Source organism: Anomaloglossus baeobatrachus, chromosome 2, assembly GCF_048569485.1.
Source record: "Anomaloglossus baeobatrachus isolate aAnoBae1 chromosome 2, aAnoBae1.hap1, whole genome shotgun sequence".
Classification (NCBI taxonomy): domain Eukaryota; kingdom Metazoa; phylum Chordata; class Amphibia; order Anura; family Aromobatidae; genus Anomaloglossus; species Anomaloglossus baeobatrachus.
This window is the reverse complement of record NC_134354.1, coordinates 545,535,400-545,558,902: the sequence shown is the minus strand read 5'-3', so window position 1 is coordinate 545,558,902 and position 23,503 is coordinate 545,535,400. Positions and strand designations below refer to the sequence as shown.

The 23,503-nt window shown below is 45.1% G+C and overlaps 1 protein-coding gene across 3 annotated transcripts in view; it reads left to right on the top strand.

Moving 5' to 3' along the window:
- ARHGEF7 (Rho guanine nucleotide exchange factor 7) overlaps positions 1 to 23,503 on the top strand; it is a 180,476-nt gene that overhangs the window by 86,920 nt on the left and 70,053 nt on the right. For 2 of the 3 annotated variants that reach the window (XM_075336661.1, XM_075336662.1), the window contains exons 7-9: positions 9,268 to 9,362; positions 10,610 to 10,705; positions 21,825 to 21,947. In XM_075336661.1, coding sequence (XP_075192776.1) covers positions 9,268 to 9,362; positions 10,610 to 10,705; positions 21,825 to 21,947 — 314 coding nt within the window. Of the gene's footprint in view, positions 1 to 6,437; positions 6,575 to 9,267; positions 9,363 to 10,609; positions 10,706 to 21,824; positions 21,948 to 23,503 lie in introns of those variants that run through there. The other variant, XM_075336663.1, reaches the window with a different exon arrangement.

Below are 23,503 nucleotides of genomic sequence, written 5' to 3'. Positions count from 1 at the left end.
GAGCTGGGTGATGTCACCAGCCAGGAGGGGGAAGGCAGCTGCAGAAGAGAGTTGGGTGATGTCACCAGCCAGGAGGAGGAGGCAGCTGCAGAAGAGAGCTGGGTGATGTCACCAGCCAGGAGGAGGAGGAGGCAGCTGCGGAAGAGAGCTGGGTGATGTCACCAGCCAGGAGGGGGAAGGCAGCTGCAGAAGAGAGCTGGGTGATGTCACCAGCCAGGAGGGGGAAGGCAGCTGCAGAAGAGAGCTGGGTGATGTCACCAGCCAGGAGTAGGAGGCAGCTGCAGAAGAGAGCTGGGTGATGTCACCAGCCAGGAGGAGGAGGCGGCAGCTGCAGAAGAGAGCTGGGTGATGTCACCAGCCAGGAGGAGGAGGCAGCTGCAGAAGAGAGCTGGGTGATGTCACCAGCCAGGAGGAGGAGGAGGCGGCAGCTGAAGAAGAGAGCTGGGTGATGTCACCAGCCAGGAGGGGGAAGGCAGCTGCAGAAGAGAGTTGGGTGATGTCACCAGCCAGGAGGAGGAGGCGGCAGCTGCAGAAGAGAGCTGGGTGATGTCACCAGCCAGGAGGGGGAGGAGGCAGCTGCAGAAGAGAGCTGGGTGATGTCACCAGCCAGGAGGGGGAAGGCAGCTGCAGAAGAGAGCTGGGTGATGTCACCAGCCAGGAGGAGGAGGCAGCTGCAGAAGAGAGCTGGGTGATGTCACCAGCCAGGAGGAGGAGGAGGCGGCAGCTGAAGAAGAGAGCTGGGTGATGTCACCAGCCAGGAGGGGGAAGGCAGCTGCAGAAGAGAGTTGGGTGATGTCACCAGCCAGGAGGAGGAGGCGGCAGCTGCAGAAGAGAGCTGGGTGATGTCACCAGCCAGGAGGGGGAGGAGGCAGCTGCAGAAGAGAGCTGGGTGATGTCACCAGCCAGGAGGGGGAAGGCAGCTGCAGAAGAGAGCTGGGTGATGTCACCAGCCAGGAGGGGGGAGGCAGCTGCAGAAGAGATCTGGGTGATGTCACCAGCCAGGAGGGGGAAGGCAGCTGCAGAAGAGAGCTGGGTGATGTCACCAGCCAGGAGGGGGGAGGCAGCTGCAGAAGAGATCTGGGTGATGTCACCAGCCAGGAGGGGGGAGGCAGCTGTAGTGTCGGTAGAGCCTTTTCCTGGTTCTTCCTCATTCACTGTGTATTACAGACGTTTACTTAACTGCCCGCAAACCACGGGTTGGTAATCCCTGAATTAGATAACTTCATAGTACATTGTACAATTATTCAATTTTCAGTTTATAAATATAAATTAGAGAGATGGGGTCTTTAGGAGAAGCAGCAAGCTGAAGTAAAATGTAGGAGGCTCACCTGTGGGGTTTGTGAGTCACAACCACTGTAAGCACATTTAGTAGTTGCTGTATTAACCCGATGTATAGTATAAAAGGCAGGTTAAGGAAGGCGTTAGACAACACCACACTGTCGCAAAAGGTAGAATCCAGTTCAAGAACTTGTTAAAAAGAGTGATTTTATTCATTGATGCATTTCGGAGATTAGTCGTCGTCTTCAGGAAAAAAAATCACATTACCTATGTGATTTTTCTCATAAAAGGGCTAATCTCCAAAACGCGTAGGCAGCGAATACAATCACTTTTCTTAACAAGTTCTTGAACTGAATTCTACATTTTGCGGCAATGCGGTGTTGTTTAACACTTTCATTGATTTGCCTTTTTAAAATAAATAAATATGACATGGTCATTCCAGTCACTTAATTTGTGTATATGCAGCCAGTGATGTATGTAAGATTTTAAGTCAACAAACTTCAATAGGGCCCCCAACTTTTAGCGGTCCTAAATTTTGTTGGTCTTCTCATATAAGCAAAACTAATTAGGGCCCTTTTGCGCCTCTCTATGCGATTTGGCATGCTTCGTTCGCTGGCTATGTTAGTGTGCCGCTCCTGTGCCAGCAGCCGGCGCTACTCGGATCCGGTCCTTTTGTGGGTGGCTCGAGCGTCTCCAGACCCGGGGGTCTTACGGTCACTTCAAGTGAAAAGGGGGGTGATGGGATGGTGGATGTAGGACGTATATGTATGGGCTGGGCCGTACAAAGTTCGTGACGCCACCCACGGTATGTTGTGAGTTTGGACACCACCGCTGCATTTACGGGGCACCCGGGGGAGATGTTGTGCAGCAAGTTGTTAACCCCTCCGTGGGCAGGGATGGTGGCCCTGGGACCCGTTGGGGTTTGGCGGTGCAGGGAGGTGGGTGACCGCAGGGTGCTGATGTACTCACTATCAGAAAACACACGAGTCTCTGGTAAACCAATGTGATGGTGGTCGGTGCACGCAGCCGGCTGCGTTCCGGTTCCCCCACCCGGCTGGTGGTCTCTGTCTTTCTCCTGCACCTGTTTTAGAATGGTGGCCTTCCTGTGCTTGCAACTTCAGGAGTCCGCTCCCGGCTGGTTGTGGCCTAAGGAGCCCTTGCCCGCGTACGCTGGCCCGTGGTGTCTCTGAGCCCTGGCGGTGGCATGTTATCCCCCTCGGTGGGCTGTTGCCTTCTATTAGGGACTTTGGGTGGGACAGGACCTCTAGTCCTGGCCGCAATCTGTTAATTAACTAGTTCCAGTCGCTTCTGGAACTAGGTTCAGGGTCTTAGTACCCCCCTCTGTGCTCCGCTTTCCGAGTCGGTTCCCTGAGTCGGTACCGGCGGGCTACAACCCTGACCCGGTCCACATCGGTTCCACCGAGCCGTCTTTCTGGCTCCTGCAAAATGGAGTATGCCGTCTGCCTCCTAGCCAAAGGCACAAGGGCTTTTATCCTGGTACCTGTCAGTTTAACTTCAGGCCTGAGACACAGGCCTGACCTCCACTCTCCTTGAACTCTGAAACTGATCTGACTTTTCCCCGCCCCGGGCTGTCTAAAACATATAGGTGGGCGTCTTCCAACCGCCTGGTTCCGCCCCCTGGTGTGTCTATCAAGCCCTTCGGGGGTGACTAGGGTTTTAAGGTTGGCTGTGTATTACCTGTGAGGGAAAGGTGTAATGCGGGGCCCTATTTGTGACTACCTGGCTCTGCCAGGGCGTCACATTAGTCCACACCTGTAGCCTCCTCATTGTACTGTGAGGATAAATATCTTTTGAATGTACAGTGGCATGTACAAGTTTTGGCACCCCTGTTAAAAATTACTGCTATTAGGCTGGGGCCACACGGGCACTACTGCGATCCACTTGCATGAGACTCGGCTCGTGCTGGCAGTACAGCAGAGCCGAGTGTCATGCCTGTGTCCTTGCAACTGAGGTCCGTTCGTGCGAGCAGACCTCAGCTGCGGGGGGCGGGCCGGCACTCAGGAGAGGAGGGAGGGATTTCTCTCCCTCTCTCCTGTGTAGCCGGGTATTGCCATTCTCGCACTGCACTAGCAGTACACCGATGTACCGCGAGTGCAGTGCGATTTTTCTCTCGCCCTATTCACTTGAATGGGTGCGAGAGAAAGAGACTCAGCTTACAATCGCAGCATGCTGCGATTGTTTTCTCAGTCCGATTAGGGCTGAGAAAATAATCGCCCATGTGTGCTGACACACAGGCTAGAATTGGTCCGAGGGGAATGCGATGTTTTATCGCACTCCACTCGCACCGATTTTCTCGCCGTGTGGCTTAGCCCTTATGAACAGTGAAGCAAGCTGAAAATGAAATGATCTATAAAAGGCATAAAGTTAGAAAAGATCTATAAAAAGCATAAAGTTAAAGATGGCACATTTCCTTTGTATTTTAGTCCCCTCCTCAAAATTTTATTTTCGTGTTTTACATTTTACAGCTTGCGCCTTTTGAGGTTGTCTATTGTGCATTTTTGACATGTTCAAATCATCATCCTCTTTTGAAGCACAACTTTTTTTTACAGTTGGTATTCTGTTTGCATCAAGAATTTTTGGTGAAAATTAATTGAATCCATTCTTCCCTCCACCCGTGAAACGTTCCCCATGCCATTGGCTGCAACACAACCCCAAAGCATGATTGATCCACCCACATGCTTAATGGTTGTCGAGATATTCTTTCCTGCAAGTCTGTGCCCTCCTTTCTTCATAAATGCTTTTGATCATTGTGGTCAGAGTTATATTTTAACCTCATTGTTCCACAGGACTTGTTTCCAAAATGCATCAGGCTTGGTTAGATGTTCTTTTGCATACTTATGAGACTGAATTTTATGGGGAGGATGCAGGAGACTGATGACTTTTTCATGAAGGCATTATTTGTGCAGGGGTCTCTGAGCAGTAGAACAATGTGCCACAACTCCAGAGTCTGCTAAATCCTCTTGAAGGTCTTTTGCAGTCAACAGGTGTTCTGATTTGCCTCTTTAGTAATCCTACGAGAAGACCTTTTGCTTGGTCTTCCTGACCTTATCTTGACCTCCACTGTTCCTGTTATTTGCCATTTTTTAAATACATTTTGAACTGAGGTAAGGGCAACTTTAAAACGCTTTGCTCTCTTCGTATTGCCTTCTCCTACGTCCTAATTTTCATGTTCAGAGTGCTAGGCTGCTGCTTGGATGAACCTATCACTGCTATTTTTTGGCACAAGGTTAAAGGAGACTGGGTTGTTATAAGGCTATGTGCGCACTTACCGGATTTTGCCGCGGATTTGCTGCATGTTTCGCTGCAGAAAATGTTCAAAACATCTCTGCAGTGAATCACCAGCAAATCCTATGGAGAAAAAAAATCCTGTGCGCACTGGGCGGAATTTGACAGCTGCATGTTTTGCTGCGGGAATCCCGCAGCAAAAACAAGTGCATGTCACTTCTTTTCCGCACATCGCTGCGGGATTTCACTCCATTGACTCCAATGTTAATCATGAAATCCCGCAGGGAATAACGCAGGCAGCAAATTCTGTGCGGTTCACTGCGTTTTCCTGCGTTATTCCCTGCGGTATTTCGCGGTTTACCTCCGGTAATGTACATCGCCTGTCTGCGGTTTTGCAGGGAAGTGATGTCATTACAGGAAGAGGAAGCAAAGCAGAGAGTAAACAAACACAGATCACACACACACACACACACACACAGACCTAGATCACATAGAACACACATAGAAAGAAAACGGAAATATAGAAAACAAAGAACGTGGGCTCCGCTGCATATTTACCGTCCAGCCGAGGTAAGCACACAGCGGCGGCCCGGTATTCTCAGGCTGGGGAGGGAGAGGGGCAGGGGTAATGTCCCCCGCCTCACTCCCCCTCCGGCAGCCGAGAATATCAGCCGCAGCTGCCCCGGGACTGTCGCATGCATTATGCGGCAGCACCGGCGTGTCCTCGGCTCTTCTTGCTGCCGTGTAGCAGTGGCAGCAAGGTAATACAAGGGGTTAATGATGGTGGGGGACCACCGCCATTAACTCCAGGCTTGATCATGGCAGCGTCTATGTGACAGCTGACATGATCAACCCATAAGTAAAGTGAATAAAACACACACACAGAAAAATCCTTTATTTTAAATAAAACAAACAAGCCTCGTTCACCATTTTATTAACCCCTCCCGCAGCAAAGCTCCGGCGTAATCCACAGGTCCTGCGCTGCTGACATCCAGCCGCGATGTGTCACAGACACAGCGCTGAATGAATGCAGCAGACAGCAGAGGTAATTACCGGTCATTTCCCACGGCCGGTAATGTGAACTCACTGCCGACCGTGGGAAATGCAGCGATCTGTCCTCTATCTATCTATCCCTCTATCTATTCTTCTGTCTATCTACTATCTCAGAATTAAATGACTTTTTTTTTTTTTTCTTTTCAATGTGCTTTATTGCATTGAATGCAATAAAGCACATCCCAACCCGCACGCGGCAAAACCGCGGCAATACCGCGAACAATACCGCGGTATAACCGCAGCAAACCGCATGCGGTTTTCGGGTGCGGTTTGCCGCGGTTTTTTACCGCGGGTGCGGTAATCTTTGAGAGCATGCGGAATTTTCTCAAGAAAATAAATTCCATTTCCCAGTGCACACATAGCCTAAAGGTGTGAAATTTGCATCACCTGGCCTTTCCTAGTGATGATGGTGAACAAGCCATAACCCTAACAGGCTAATTAGTGTCTGAAACCTTGGTTAAAGTTATCTGAGCACACAAGTATCCAAGGGTACCCATTTTTCTTTTTGTAATTTTTCACATCTAAAAGATGAAAATAATATTTTTTATTTTTGCCTAAAAATACTTAGGAAATGTGTCAACTTTAACATATGCCTTTTAGAGATCATGAACTGTGCACAATTACAGTAACTTTCCCCAGGGGTGCCCAAACTTTTACATGCTACTGTAGATATTGCTATGAATAGACTTCTTTTCTGCTTATGTCTCTCCTGTTTGCTGAAGTTTTCTGTGATTTGCCTGGAGAATCCCCCTCCCCTCTGTACACTGGGACGTCTCCTAGCTGTGATGTCTTAACCATTCAGCCCTTCCTTGGCATGGACTATTTATCCTGTGCTTATACAGCAAGGCTCTGTCTAAGGCTCATCAATTCCCCCAAAGCATCAGTGGGATGGAAAGGCTAACGAGAACTCGCTTGCTGTGTCATGGGGTCTTCAATGAGCATTCCCAGTACTTGCCGCCCACGCAGGGGGACCTGGCTGAAGAGTGGGGCAGAAGAGGTGATTTGTGCTCAGCGTCCACTAGGACTACTTTTATTTTAGGGGTGTACATTGTACAATGCACTGCTTCTTGCTTTGTTTATTAATGCATTTAATTTTAGATTGTGGCATTATGAATGAATATAGAATTTTTATAACTCATTATTTATGGATTCTCTTTAATGGCTTTTGTCTCCTTTTAGGATATTTAAAGCATTGAAAGTATTTCCTGCTTCACATGAATAATTACTTGGCTTTTTCTTTGTCATGTACCACTATATATTGATTAGCGTCTAGAGGTGTATTTACTTAAAGGGGTTATCCAGGAGTATTTTATTTTTCAACTATGGGCCCAAGAACTAACAGTCAGGTAGTTCCAAACTACCTATCTGTTCTGCCTGGCGCATATCTCTGTTGTCACAGACCGCTTCTGCCAACATTTCTGCAGCTGACATCTTGTCAGCAAAGCAGCTGCTTCTCTTCGCTCTGCTCCTTTTACTGGGCATGACTTCCAATGTCGTGCTGATTGACAGCGGCTCCCCTCTGCCTAACTGCGGGAAGACAGTTGTCAATCACCATGACATCGGCAGTCACACCTCGTAAACAGATCAGCCTGTAAGAGGTGCTCTATTTGTAAAGCAACAAAATCGCCAGCAGGATCGGTCTGCGACCGCTCAGAGCTCAACCCGCCTTAGTTCTTAAAGCGTACCAATCACCAGGATTTTCCTATATAACCTAAAGCCAGTGCTATACTGGCACTATCATGCTGATTTTATACATACCTTTAGTTGTCAGCTAGGATGTACAGGTTTTGAAAAATAAGCAAGTAAAGTTTGTAAAATGAGCAGCTTTTTGAATGACATTAGCTGCCGATCAGCTGATAGCTGGGGTGGGTGATTCCCACCCCCCCCCTGACTGTCCTACTCCCCCTATCTGTTATTTATGCGAATTCTATGAAAGAATAGTTTTACTATCTGACTAGAAAGACCTGTGCTGATGTCATACCCATGTGACCAGAAGGGGCGGGGCCTCAGCCAACTGAAAAATAATGTTGCTTCCTGGTATCCGCTATGTTTGTTGAGGCCCCGCCCCTTCTGGTCACATGGGTATGACATCAGCACAGGTCCTTCTAGTCAGGATCATTTTACTATCATAGAAATAGCATAAATAACAAGGGAGGCTGGACAGTAAGGGGGAGGGAATCACTATGAATACCCACCCCAGCTATCGGCTGATCGGCAGTTGCTGCCACTCAAAAAGCTGCTCATTTTACAAACTTTACTTGCTTGTGTTTCAAAACCTAAACATCCTAGCTGACAACTAAAGGTATGTATAGAATCAGCCTGATAGTGTCAGTATAGCACTGGCTTTAGGTTATATGGGAAAATCCTTGTGATTGGTGCGCTTTAGGCACATAGTTAAAAAAAATAAAATTGTCCCAGAAAACCCCTTTAAAGAAACACTGCCATGATGTGTTTCTTTAAACTAAATCTATGCATGCATTTATGTAGTGTGTGTGTGTGTGTATGTTTAATATACTCGCTTACTGCCGCCTTCTCTGGGATCCAGCGCCATTCTGCTCCTCTTAATGACGGCACCGCTCTTCAGACTCTCCGGGGTCTGACTTTTACAGTGCAAGTCTATGGAGTGTTAGACTCTCCGGGTCACTATGTGTAAGCTACAAGTGCAGTGACGTCCCTGAGAAGAGGAGCAGAACGGTGCTGGATCAAGGAGAAGGCTACAACATTGTGGGTATAAGAACACACACTAAATAGATACACAGATTTATTAAAAAAAAAAAATCTACATGGGAGTGATTAATGAATTAATTGAAACTTTGTATTTTATCTTGCAGTGCCCTTGCAGGGTTTTAATTTAGTAGCCCATGCTGGCTGTCATGGCCAGCTGACTGCATAATGGCATTTATGGCACACTTGGATATGGTAAAATTGAGCCACTTGGCTGTGAAGGTCAATAATTTGGTCTTGAGCAGTGAATGAATTTGCAAAATTCAACAAAAATGTCCTTCTTCCTCTCTGTGTACTTTGAAATGAATGGAAGCATTGACTGCAAGTGAACAGGCTGTAATGTAGCCGCAGAATGAAACCTCAAGCCTTTCTGTGAGCTGTGCACAATGAATACTGAAAGCCTTGGTGTATAGACTTGCTGGTGTTTTAGGTTATAGGTCGTGCTGTTAAATGTAAAAATGTGCAAGAGTTGGATCCAGGACAGTGGGGAAAAAAGGAGTTCATCCCTTTATGGCCGGATTGTGGTGTTTGTGACTTGTGGATGATGGGAATCTCAGTGCGACCAGTCTGACGCTTCTGGCACCCCATGATCATGAAGCCGTGTCTTCGTCACAAGCTCTATACTAAGTGTTTGCTTCTAGCGAGAATTTTCACATGTGTGATTCATCTAAGCCACATATGCCCTATGTCGTTCTAAGTCAATTGACATATACTCCACTGCCATCTGACCATTAGCCATAAGTTAAGGATTTGTGGGCATTGGCGATGATTCCCACTGTGCACTTGTTAGAGCGAAATCATTAACTTTACAAACTGGTTATCACTTCCAGGTCAGTATATCAGCTGTGTAATAACTTACTGGCACACAGAGCAATGATCTCAACTTATCACTTCTATAAAAATAATTTGTGATGGCTTTTCAAAAGGACTGGTGAAATATTAATCCTTTTTATTTTCTTTTTGCAGGTGCTGCAAAATATTTTAGAAACGGAAAATGAATACTTCAAAGAGATCCAGAATTTATTAGCAAATTATCTTCGTCATTTACAGACTAGTGAAAAGTAAGGTCATGTTTACATTCAGTCCTTTTTATTTATTTTGCTTAATAAAGGGGATTGCGCCATCAGGATATTCTCTTGTATTCATATGTTCTAATGCAGAACATGGCTCACATAAAGGGGAACTCTTGTTTAGGAGCCTCGTGTGAAAGATTTTATATAAAGAAGACCCTTCTCTAGACTCATTTTAATACTACTATTCCCGAGTGTTTTTTATTATATATTGCTAATTTTTAGGGTTCTCGGGGCATGTCTTTAGGCTGCTTTTCATAATGATATGAACCTACAAAAATTTCCTCAAAGCCAAAGTCCACCCATGAACCATATAAACCGAAAAAAAGAACCCTTAATGGTGAGATATATTACAATAACTAAAAAAAGGGAACTGTATAGAAGGAGGTAGATAGTAAACCCCACTGTAGTGACTAAGTGGTGCAACAAAGACTATCGTCCAACTAATGGCCATTATACGGTTAAATACCTAGAGACATGATCCGGAAAATGTCTGTAGACTGGAGACACTGGGGAGCTGACAGAGCCTCGACGCACGTTTCACCAACAGAACGGCTTTGTGACGAAGTTGTGAACAAGTTACTGTCTTACTATTCACTCTGCTCTTTCTATATGGTTTCCTTTTTTTTTTTTTTATTGTAATATATCTCACCATTTAGGGTTCCTTTTTTTTGTTTTTCTCTGCTTTTCATAATGACCCTGTGAGCAAAGCCCACTTGTAAAGACTTTTAAAATAAACGTACACGATGCACTAATTAAAAAGGCAATATATCTCTTCAATTGTATGGTAGAATTTAAAAAAAAAAAAAAAAAAGGGGCAGCGAAAATAAAATAGAGAGGGAATCCTGGATACTTGGCCTCTGTAATAGACCAATTATTACTGCATGTCTTGTGTTTGTGAATTGGGTAAGGGAAGAATAAAAAATAAAATAACATTTTGAATTGACTCCTGTGGCACGGGTACAATCCAGTGCTGCTTGTGTTATTCCTGGAATTCTCACTCACTCTCCGGTATGCTCAGTTCACAAATGGTTAAAATAAGCAAGTTCCAAGCTAAATAGCTGTGCCATAAATAGTGTTCATCAGGAAATCTACACAGGTACCACTGCTTGTGACACGCGTGCTTTTCACTTAGCAGTGCTGTATCCATTCTTGTCTTGTATGATTATCATTTTACTTTGTACTTGTGCTAAAGGACAAGCAATTTTAACATTTCTGTAATGTGCTTTTCATTTAAGGTTGAATCTCACCAGTATTTCTTATTTAATGGGGAACCTGGAGGAGATTTGTGCTTTCCAGCAGCTGTTGGTGCAGACGTTGGAGGATTGTACAAAGTAAGTGATGAAGTATCCAGCATGTTTGACTAGTGTAAGCTCTCCACCCTTCTATTCAGAATAGTTTTTCCCCCTAGTTCTGCGTTAAAGTATTTATCTTTTAGCAGCTGTCATATAATCATCAAACCTACGATAAAAGAAAATAAGCGTGTACCCTGCAGTAAGTAAGTAAATAGTAATGCTGCAATTACATAACGTAGGGTACTTAGTTTACAGGATTTTAATTAAAAAGTATAAAAGCCATCCCACCATGACAAGGTGTACCCAATCAGTATGGTCCTAGCCTCTAATATGGAGACTTCACGTGGTGTCAGCCAACCTCAATGTAGACTGAGATAGAGCAGGACCGGGCCCAGACTGTTCGGACACCTGCTCAAGGGAAGCTATATAGATGAATTGCATAGCTCAAAAAAGAGGGGTCACGCTCCTGTTTGTACAAAGTACACAAAAGTACAAGACGGTAAAGTGAAACCAAAGAAACGAGCTGGAGGATAAGATGGTATACATGCACTGTATAAGAACATGTTCACACTGGCCAATCAACAGAGAAAATGTAAGCTAAAACAAAATGAGCAAATACCTTGCGGTCAATAGTGATAGTAAGTAATGGTACAATTTAATAATATGGAACACTTTTTAGTTCTCGCTCTCGCTGATATTTTCGTAAATATATATATATATATATATATATAAGTAAATTTTATAAATATATTTTGTGTGTGTGTGTATATATGTATAGATATGAGTGTATGTACACTACAGTTCAATCGTTTAGGGTCACACAGGCAATTTTGTCTTTACCAGGAAAAATCATACTTTTATTTATCAAATGAGTTGCATAATAAGAGGTAAATATAGTCCAGACATTGACTAGGTTAGAAATAATGATTTTTACTTGAAATAATAATTTTCGCCTTCAAACCTTGCTTTCGTCACAGAATGCTCCTTTGCAGTAATTCGAACTTTGCAGACCTTTGGCATTCTAGCTGTTAAATTGCTGATGTATTTTGGAGATATTTCACCCCAAGCTTCCAGAAGCCCCTCCAATAAGTTGGATTGGCTTGATGGGCACTTTTCCCACTTTTCCCCTCACCCATGACAGCACCACGTGATATAATGGTGCTGTCATGGGTTCTGGAAAACCAGCTACCGGTAAGTAACCGTGGTGTTTTCCCCTCACCCATGACAGCACCCTTATATCACGTGGTGCTGTCATGGGTCTGGAAAAAACGGCTACCGGTAAGTAACCGTGGTGTTTTTGCGTACCATACGGTCAAGCTGCTCTCACAACAGATCAATAGGGTTGAGATCTGGTGCCTGGGTTGGCCACTCCATTACAGATAGAATACCAGCTGCCTGCTTCTTCCCTAAATAGTTCATGCATAATTTGGAGGTGTGCTTTGGGTCATTGTCCTTGTTCTGTCTCTTCCTGGTAGCAATGAATCCAACCGCTCTAATTATCAGTCCCTTAGATAACTGTATGATTTTACTCACTCTACCGGCTTCCACAGATAGTGTTAACTAAAGCCCAACGATGACTTGTAGAAAGACCAGGAGAAACGCTGTAGTTTTCTTCTAGAATCTTGTATTAAGTACAAAGTAAAGGCAGGTGAAAAGGAATAATCTGTACAGGGTTGCAGACATGTCTCCACATGTCTCTTCAGTAATAGTTCCTCTAGACTAAACTGAAGGAGAAGGGAGGAGCTTTCTATACAGAAGCCAACTAAGGGAGGAACATGGGGACAAACTTCATACAGTCTAATCTACCTAGTAACAATAAGGAATTTCCTGATAGGAGGAAAAAATATGCAATGCAAGAATTATATACAACAGGTTGTTCCCATTCATGGGACACAACACTCCCCGTCTGAAATCATATGATTTCACAAGTCCTTCTACGACGTAAGGAGTCGATCCTGTCCCTCGATGTCATGAAACCTGTAACGAGAAAAGAGACAAACACAAAAAATGCAACAGTAATGCACTGAATTCAAGTCCATGCTTGGTTGATGACGCATTGTCCTTGCGTAAAAATGTAAAAGTAGAAAATGTAAAAAATGAATCCAAGTTCAACAAACCCTTCTTCAGATTGGGGAAGCCGCAAACATGCCAACTCTTCCTCCAACCCAATAATCCAACGGTAAAGTTTTAATCCAAAGGAAAAGTTCAAGGTTCAATTGGACACGGACAGTTGTGTCTCCGTACAGCAGGGGTAAGGAAAGGTACGCTCCCCGCCGTGGCAGTGTCCAACGACAAAGTTCATGTAACGTCCTCCTTTGGTAAAAGTAGCACGAGTTCGGTGACTGGACGAATCACACACATGTGCCAGCCGTGGCACGTTGAAGACTTGTAGTCGGTGAAACAGTGAGCAATGTGAATAAGACAAGCTACGGTTCGTACCTCAGATGACCAACTTGAGAAGCGCTCGAAGCGATGAGATCCCAACTTTTGTTCTGATGTCACTGAAGTGTAGCGAGCGGAGACGACCAGTATAATTTCCTTGTCGGATTCTGGTTCCACCAGCTCATACATGTTGCCGGCGTAATTATCGCAGGTCTCCTCGTATAAGATACTTGGAGGTGTCAGCCACATGTTGTCGCCGAGTTTGGATGCAGCAGTGAGTCTCGTTCCTCGGTCGGCTGGGTTTTGTTCGGTGGGAGTGTGGTGCCACTGTTCAGCATGATCTCTGTTGAGGATATTTTGCGTAATCTCGACAAAGCATTTCTCCATCTATGGTTGTCTTTCCAAAGTGCGTTTTAGAGAGGAGGACCTTGCGGTTGCTTGCTGGGAGTTGTTTGGCAACCTTGGCCTTGGAGACCGAAAGGGTAATGGGGCTACCCAACTGTTAGTCATTTTGAGAGAACTCTTTATCCATAATCTTTATGAATTCTTTGTCTTCTCTCATCGGAGCCAATTTGTTGTCTTCGTTTGTAGACTCGAACGCTGTTGACCCGAAGTCGTCATCCCAGAGATATGCGTCCGCGCAGTCGGGAGGCTGCTGTCGCCACCTGGTGTCACTCAGCCTCTCTTTCACCCCGTAGTGATGCGGACATGGTTGAAAGTGAGTGCCGCGACCGTTTGGGAGGATGTGCGTCTTGTAGGAGGAGATTGCGTTGGGACTATTCATTTTGCCTACGGAGACGTTTCCTATGATCGCCCAGCCTAAGTCGTAGCGCTGAGCGAATGGCGCATCGTGTAGCCCGTTGATGTGTTGGCGTACTTTGTGTAGCCGGAGGATGTCTCTTCCAATCAGAATCAGGATTTTTGCACTATGATCAAGAGGTGGGATCTTGCTGGCGATAGTTCTCAGGTGAGGGTGGTGAAGAGCTGCCTGTGGTGTTGGAATCTCTTCCCGGTTAGCCGGTATCTGGTTGCACTCGACAAGTGTCGGTAGAGGTATCTCTACAGTATTTTCAAGAGATGTTACCACGAGACCACTGGCTCTTCTTCCGCAAGCTTCTGAGATGCCGCTGCAAGTACCTAGTGTATAAGGGTAGGCATTTCCTTTTAAGCCGAACAAGTCGAAGAGTTCAGACCTGGCAAGTGACCTGTTACTCTGGTCGTCCAGGATGCTGTACACCTTCACGGCCCTTTCTGGGTGACCTTTGGGATATTCCATTACTAGGCATATTTTCGCACAAGACTTGTCCCAGAGATCTTCTCCGCAGACTGCGGTGCACGAGGAGGATACTGTGAGGTAGTTTGCAGCTTGGCCGTTACTCTCCCTGCCATGACTTGTGGTAGGAGAAGGTGTAGGTGCAGGATCAGGCTGAGATGGGTGCAGCGCTTGTACGTGATCTGTGCTGTTACACTCCATGCACTTAATTGTAACCTTACAGTCCTTGGCAAGGTGTTCTGTAGAGGCACAACACCTGAAACATACCCCAAACCTTTTCAAGAGTTCCTTTCGTTCTTGAAGGGGTTTCTTCCTGAAGCCAATGCACTTCTTCAGGCGGTGTGGCAGTTTGTGAATAGGACATTGGCGGTTCGGATTTTCCGCCTTCCCGCCTTCAGTGCCATTGTCTGGTGTAGGTGGTAGAACATCGGTCTTTTTGACTGATACTGGGCCCCTACATTTTCTGTCATTTTGATGAGTGCTTTCACATCTAGGAGCTGGTGAAGTGGAGTCGGTGGGTTCTCCACAGGTGAAGCTGGGGTCTGCCTTACGTTCCGCGATGCCATTGATGAACTCGCACAAGTAGGAGAATGGAGGGAAGGACACTTGGTGCTCTTTTTTATAGTTTGTTCCTACCGTGGTCCACCTTTCCTGCAAGTTGTAAGGTAACTTGGCGACTATGGGTTTCACCCCACGAGCGGTGTCCAGGTAGCTGAGGCCAGGTAGGTGTGCGTCTGTTTTGGCCAGCTGGAGCTCAGACAGCAGGTCGCTGAGTTCCTGGTACTTTGAAGCATCCTTGCCAGATATTTTGGGAAGGTCGTATAGTTGTTTCAGCAATGCATCTTCAATTGCTTCAGGACTGCCGAAGCCTTTCTCTAGTCTGTCCCATGCGGTTGCGAGACCAGTTGTTGGGTCGCTGATGTAGACGGATCTGAGTCTCTTGATTCTTTCAGTAGACCGTGGGCCTAGCCACCTGATTTAGCAAGTCCAGCTCTTTAGAAGCCGTAATGCCGAGGTCACGCGTTGCGGTTTTGAAGGCACACTTCCACCATCTGTAGTTTTCGGGCTGGTCGTCAAACTTTGTGAGACCGGTGTTGGTGAGTTCTCGGCGGATCATGTACCTCGCAAAGTCGGACATGTCTGATCTTTCCGACGTTGGGGGCCATTTGCTGACTGCGTGGTGCTGGTTGCGTGATTCGTAGCTTCTTGGTTCGGGAACATGGGAAAGTATGGAGTGGCATAGGCGTTTAGACCATTGATCGGTTTGGTGTGTACAATCTCTTTTGTATACGGGGCTGGAACTACATAGCTGTTGGGAGTGTAGCGCCTTGCCGGCATGTTAGGTTGCATGTAGACATGGGCATATGGAGGTTGCTGATGCGCAGGGTGTGGCTGTGCATTGGAATATGAAGCTGGTTCAGGCTTAAAAGTCTGAGGTGCATTAAACTGACCTGGAAGGCTGGAAGCTGTAGGTGGATCAGTGTCTTGAGGCTCTGGAGAAGTGTTAGCACTGACGGGAATGTTGATGGTAGTTGGCAGTTCGTCGGCATGGCTCAGCACGTAATCTCTTGTACGCTTAAGTGAGTCTTCTGTGTCGAGATCACACAAACTGGCGCTGCCTTCTTGGCTCCCACCCAGAGCTTGCTCAAAGACTTTTAGCCTTGCCATGGCTGCCACATGTTCACATTCCTTCTGTAGGGCTTCAATTTCTGCTTCCTTGCGTGCAGATTCTGCTTTAATCTCTGCTTCTTTGCTTGCAGATTCTGCTTTCATCTCTGCTTCTCTCTGGGCGAAGATGGCTTGTACTTTCGTTGTTTCTGCTTCGGCGCGCGCCTTTATGAGCTGCTCGCTGAGGGTTGAGTACCTTGATGAGCCTGATTTGAGTGAGTGCCTTGAGCTCTTAATGGACCTGGATTTGTGAGATGCCGTTCCTGACATTTGCGTAATTTTTGCTTTAGTCTCGCTCACAATGTCACGCACGGTGCGGTCTCGTTCAGCATTAAGTTGTTGAAAGTCCTGTAGTTCTTTTTGAGACTCAGATGTATTTGATCTCAGCAGGGTAGAGGAATATTTTTTACAACTCTCTTTGTAAGACCGGTATGCTGAGTACACTTGTTCAAGGACTCCCTCTGGTGGTAGCTCATGAGCACCAGGCGCAGATAAAACAGTCACTTGTTTTTGCACTCTTTGCCACAATAAAGGCCCAGTCACACACAACGACTTACCAGCGATCCCGAAAACGATGCGACCTGATAGGGATCGCAGGTAAGTCGCTGGGAGGTCGCAGGTGAGATGTCACACAGTCAGATCTTACCAGCGATGCAGGAACAATACAGGTCGCAGTAGCGACCTGTATAACGATCTCAGCAGTCACTGTGACCCTGTCACACAGTGTCAAACACAGCGATGTGTCCTGCCCAGCAGGACATCGCCTTTGAAGAAAATGACCTGGACCATTCAGCAACGACTAGCGATCTCACAGCAGGGGCCTGATCGCTGGTAAGTGTCACACATAACGAGATCGCTAACGGGATCGCTACTGCGTCACCAAACCGGTGACTCAGCTGCGATCTCGCTAGCGATCTCGTTATGTGTGACAGTACCTTAAAGGGAACCTGTCATCAGAAATTTCGCCCAAAAGCTAAAAGATTCCCCCTCTGCAGCTCCTGGGCTGCATTCTAGGAAGGTCCCTGTTATTATTGTGCCCCATGTGAGACCAAAATAAAGCCTTTATAAAGTTCTACCTTTTTGTATGCAGCTTCTGTAAATCCGACACGGGGGCGGGCTCTCTGCCGTCCGTTATTCTGCCTCCTGGTCCTGTATGCCGCCCCCATCGCTCCTTTCCATATCTGATGCACCGCCCACTGCTCCAGCCATCCCCGTGCATGCCCAGTGCCAGTCTCACAGGACTGAGCACTGTGACTGCTGGTGATGTGTGCGCAGGCAAGTGATTATGGACGGGGCTGTGACTGTTATCAGCAAGTACCCGGCCATAATCTCTTGAGCGCGCAAACCTCTCCAGCGTCACACTGAGCTCAGTGTAGATGCTATACTGTATGGGCTGCTTCCAGGGATGACGTCCCTTTGTCATGTGATAGTATTTCGAACACGCCCCTATCACATGACAAAGGGACGTCATCCCTGGAAGCAGCCCATACAGTCTAGCATCTACACTGAGCTCAGTGTGACGCTGGAGAGGTTTGCGCGCTCAAGAGATTATGGCCGGGTACTTGCTGATAACAGTCACAGCCCCGTCCATAATCACTTGCCTGCGCACACATCACCAGCAGTCACAGTGCTCAGTCCTGTGAGACTGGCACTGGGCATGCACGGGGATGGCTGGAGCAGTGGGCGGTGCATCAGATATGGAAAGGAGCGATGGGGGCGGCATACAGGACCAGGAGGCAGAATAACGGACGGCAGAGAGCCCGCCCCCGTGTCGGATTTACAGAAGCTGCATACAAAAAGGTAGAACTTTATAAAGGCTTTATTTTGGTCTCACATGGGGCACAATAATAACAGGGACCTTCCTAGAATGCAGCCCAGGAGCTGCAGAGGGGGAATCTTTTAGCTTTTGGGCGAAATTTCTGATGACAGGTTCCCTTTAATGCTGTCTGGGTAAACAGTTCACTTCTGGCTGTTTCTAGGTTCTCTTTAACCTTCCATGTTGGTTTTGTCAACTGCTTAGATCTTTCACTGTAATGCAAGTGTGAGTCCCTGTCTTCCTCTTGTTGCTTTAAAGCAGGTAGGGAAATTGTTCTTTTTGACTCCATCAGGAAGGGTGAATGCTGCTCTGCACTGGTTGTCAGGGAAACCAATACAATGTTGCAATCTCTGCAGCCAGCAGTCTGTGTTTGCAGAATGTATTTGAAGAGTCTCTAGCTGCAGCTTACAATTAGCTTATTATGGGTGATTCTAGGTTTACAGCTGCACACAGTTATGATAACAGGTTAATACTTTACAGGGCACTTTGTCTGAAGCTGCTATAAAGTTTTATGCTGTGGCTTGTTATCAGCCCCTTGGGGTAATCCTTTCTCTGGATTGTATGCAATATAGCACTCGTGGACACAGGTTGTTTACTGATCTATGTATACTAATCCCGGTCACAGCTAGTCCTTTTCACTATTCTGTCTCTTCCTGGTAGCAATGAATCCAACCGCTCTAATTATCAGTCCCTTAGATAACTGTATGATTTTACTCACTCTACCGGCTTCCACAGATAGTGTTAACTAAAGCCCAATGATGACTTGTAGAAAGACAAGGAGAAACGCTGTAGTTTTCTTCTAGAATCTTGTATTAAGTACAAAGTAAAGGCAGGTAAAAAGGAATAATCTGTACAGGGTTGCAGACATGTCTCTTCAGTAATGGTTCCTCTAGACTAAACTGAAGGAGAAGGGAGGAGCTTTCTATACAGAAGCCAACTAAGGGAGGAACATGGGGACAAACTTCATACAGTCTAATCTACCTAGTAACAATAAGGAATTTCCTGATAGGAGGAAAAAATATGCAATGCAAGAATTATATACAACAGGTTGTTCCCATTCATGGGACACAACAGTCCTGTTGTAGGATGAAATTGGCTCCAATCAAGGGCTGTCCACAGGGTATGGCATGGCGTTGCAAAATGGAGTGATAGTTTTCCTTATTCAAAATCCCTTTTACATTGTAGAAATCTCCCACTTTACCAGCACCAAAGCAACCCCAGACCATCACATTACCTCCACCATGCTTGACAGATGGCATCAGGCACTCTTCCAGCATCTTTTCAGTAGTTCTGCATCACGCAAATGTTCTTCTGTGAGATCCAGACACCTCAAACTTGGATTCGTCTGTTTGTAACACTTTTTTCCGATCTTCCTCTGTCCAATATCTATGTTCTTTTGTCCATATTAATCTTTTCCTTTTATTAGCCAGTGTCAGATATGGCTTTTTCTTTGCTACCCTGCCCTGAAGGCCAGCATTCTGTAGTTGCCTCTTTACTGTAGACGTTGACACTGGTGTTTTACGGGTATTATTTAAAGAAGCTGCCAGTTGAAGACCTGTGAGGCGTTGATTTCTCAAACTAGAGGCTCTAATGTACTTGTCATGTTGCTTAGTTGTGCAGCGGGGCCTCCCACTTCTCTTCCTACTCTGGTTAGAGCCTGTTTGTGCTCTCCTCTGAAGGGAGTAGTACATACCGTCGTAGGAAATTTTCAGTTTCTTGGAAATTTCTCGCTTGGAATATTCTTCATTTCTAAGAACAAGAATAGACTGTCGGGTTTCACATGAAAGTTCTCTTTTTCTGGCCAATTTGAGAGTTTAATAGAACCAACAAATGTAATGCTCCAGATTCTCAACTTGCCAAAAGGAAGGTCAGTTTTATAGCTTCTCTAATCAGTAAAACTGTTTTCAGCTGTGCTAACATACTTGCACAAAGGTTTTCAAGGAATTTCTAAGCATCCATTAGCCTTCTAACACAGTTAGCAAACACAATGTACCATTAAAACACTAGAGTGGTAGTTGTTGGAAATGGGTCTCTATACACCTATGTAGATATTGCATTCAAAACCAGACGTTTACAGCTAGAATAGTCATTTACACATTACCAATATATAGAGTGTATTTCTGTTTAATGTTAGCTTCATTAAACACTAATTTCCTTTCATAAATAAGGAAATATCTAAGTGACCCTAAACTTTTAAACTGTAGTTTATGTATAGGTGTGTGTGTGTTTTTATATGTGTATATATACATTTATTTCAGGGTGCACATTTGTCCACCGTTTTTTATACACCCGCCACTAACGAAGATGGCCTGTCAGACTTTTAATTTGTTAGTCAGGTTTAGAATGCAGAGCGTCATGTAAAAGATTTGCAACTTTTTTGTTAGAATGAAAACCAGTACTATCAAAACATTTTCCTCACGAGTACACCCCTCACATTCTTGTAAATATTTTATTATATCTTTTCATGGGACAACACTGAGAATGACACTTTGATACAATGTAAAGTAGTCAGTGTACTGATTGTATAACTGTATACATTTGGTGTGCCCTCTAAATAACTCAACACATTAATTGTTTAAATCACTGTCAACATACGTGAGTACACCCCATGTGTACTCTCCACAGCTGACAATTCTCATCCAGTCCCAAACCATCACACTCCCATCACCATGCTTATATATGTATTTATGTATATCTGTGATGAAATGATAAAATGTACGTACTTACATACACAAAATGCAGAACATTGGAAGATGACAACTGAGCAGAAATTAGGCCTGAGCCCAAACTAAAACTTATGGTATATCTTGTAAACTATGGTGCAGGTTAGATGTAACCCTATTAGTTGGCAATACAATTGTTAAAATAAAAAAACGTGAGGATGGAAGGCACTCGCCAGTTTTTTCTTGCAGAAAAATTCAGATTTATTCTTTTTTAAGGAGGCTAAACATCCTAAGAAGGAGAGGGAGACATAAAGCACACAGACGACAGCTGTTTCGCACCGGCAGCCGGCACTTTGACTTGTCGTCTGTGTGCTCTATGTCTCCCTCTCCCCCTCCTTCCTAGGATGTTTATCCTCCTTAAAAAAGAATAAATCTGAATTTTTCTGCAAGAAAAAACTGGCGAGTGCCTTCAATCTTCACGTTTTTTTTTTATATCAATTTTTATATGTCTCTGCTTTGAAGTTGCACCGCCAGTTTGCAGACCCATACCCAGGAGTTAAAAAAAAGTTTGTTCACCGAGGCAGGTGAATGAGGTGTAGTGTAAATAAGTACGCTATAGTGTGTGTGTGTGTGTGTATGTATATAGCTATATATATATATATATAGATAGATAGATAGATAGATACTAAACTTGCGTAGGTCGGTATTCCACAGAGTAGATGGGAGGGGGAAGGGATGAAATTTTGCTCCGTTACGGGTGGGCAAATTCCAGGAGTCGGCCAGCACCGGGCCTACACCACGCTATCGGCCCATCAAACTATAACCTGACTGATTGTGAGCAGGTGAAGAAGTTCTGACAGAGTGTTTTTAATATAAACTGCCCTTAGGGACCAGCTCGACGGGAACCTTTCTATTTTATCCAGTAAAATAGCTGTCAATTTCTCCTTGACCAAGAATCTTCTGTACTTTTAATGTTCTGACTTGCTCATTTCCTAGTGAGATGTTGGGGATAATCTGGGACATTTTGCGTTTTGATTCTGTGATCATTCTGTGTATAACCCGACCTTGACATTTGAACAATGACCTCTGATTATATATCCCTTGCAGATGGCACTGTTTTCTTGTGAGTTTTGGGTTATAATTATCAATAAGACAATGAGACATCTTGTCACTAGTTCCCTCAGCTGCATGTTTAGGTCTTTCTGTGTTTTGGGTGCACCAGGCCTCCTGAGCTGAACTGTGAGCCTCATGGACATTTATGAGAACCACGGCCAGTCCCTGCATTGTAGTCTTGTACAGACCACGACATGGATGTGAACACTGACCTAACAATGTGATTTTTACTTTCTTCATTAGATTACCAGAGGGACAGCAACGAGTTGGCGGTTGTTTCATGAGCCTAATGAACCAAATGAAGAGTCTGTACATGGCATATTGTGCCAACCATCCTTCAGCGGTCAATGTCCTTACACAGCACAGGTATGGGTGCAGGTTTGCAAATAAACTCAATCTGTCTTATAATCCGTATGGTACAACAGAAATACTATAGTAAAACATTTTTCATTAAAACATTTTAATTCATATAACATTCTTGTGTTATATATTCTTCAAAGACTGACCCTTTACATTGCTGAAAAACTGATTTTTGTAGTGTCTATAATTTGTGTAGATTCACCTATTACTTCCCCCGGATTTTGTGTTCTAATGAAATGGCGGCGATCTTTGTACACTCTATATGAATAACATGGGTCGGCTGTCTTAGTCCCTCCCACTAACTTTGTTCATAAATAAAGACACTTGGTTTGCACGATAAAAACGAATCTGTTGACTTTCTTTTACTATTACCTCATGCTGAAGAGAGTGCAGTGTTTTGAATTTACATTCTATAGTCCGGACCTTGGTCCTCTCACTAGCACCTCTATACCACCCTTAATAGAGCAGTGTTCACACCATATATACCTTTACACTGTAAACAGGCCTGGTTTTTTTTGCTGGCACTGTTTTGAGAACACCACACTAGTGTCAAGGCTTTACACAATCTAAATGTGTGGTGCACTATCCACCTACAGTATGGCTTTCTTGAATATGAAATTTGCCTTATGGGGTTGGCCACAAGAAATAGTAGCCCTTATCCACAGAACCACAAGTTCACTTTAATCCTCTAAGGAAGGACACTTGAAATCCTTTATTCTTTTGAATGGCTCTTCTTGATAAAATTGAGCTGGTGACCTATAGGCAGTGCTGCCTAGACAAAAAAAGGATGCAAATCTGCTTACTGATTGAAGAAAATAGCCTCTTTAGTGCCAGCTATAGGTATCGACCCTGTAAAGCAGTGTGTATGAATAGAATATTGACTTGAGTGTTTGTGGTTATTAAATGGGTTGTCCCACAATTTTTTTTTTTTGTCAGAAGCCCGTGCCTTCCTAACATCAGAAAATAGAATGCTACGTTCTCCAATGCACTTGCCATGATCTTGCCCCCAGGTCTGCTCCTGGATGTAGGCACCTCCTCTATGCATGCCTATACCATGAAGAGGAGACCCTGGTCACACTTTCTGATGTGATGCTTTACGAGAGTCAATGTAAATTTCTTTTGTAACTCACTGTTGCATGCATCATGTGGTCGGCACTGGGCATGTCACCAACTCATGCCTGTCTCTATGCCAGGTGCATCCGTAATCGGACCAGCATAACGCTGCCTTGGCACATGAAAGGGTTAGTCAGCATTTGCCTGATCTTTGGCCACAGAGCTAGGAGAGAAAGGCAGGCGCTATGACTGGAGGTTACATCAGACGACATAACTCGCCCCCTGCCTCTGTCACTATATCAGCACCGATGAGAGGAGTGCAGCTCTGCCTGCACATGAAAGGCTTTAGAGGAGCATGGTAACCCTTCATAGGCCCTAAGAGCCTCAAAAGGCAAAAACCCTGTTATTACAGAGTGAGGAGAAAATGAAGAGACACACAGCACTTACCGAGTCGACATGAGGGCTGATACAGCAAATGTTTTCTCCAGATTTCTGTCATAAAACACTTT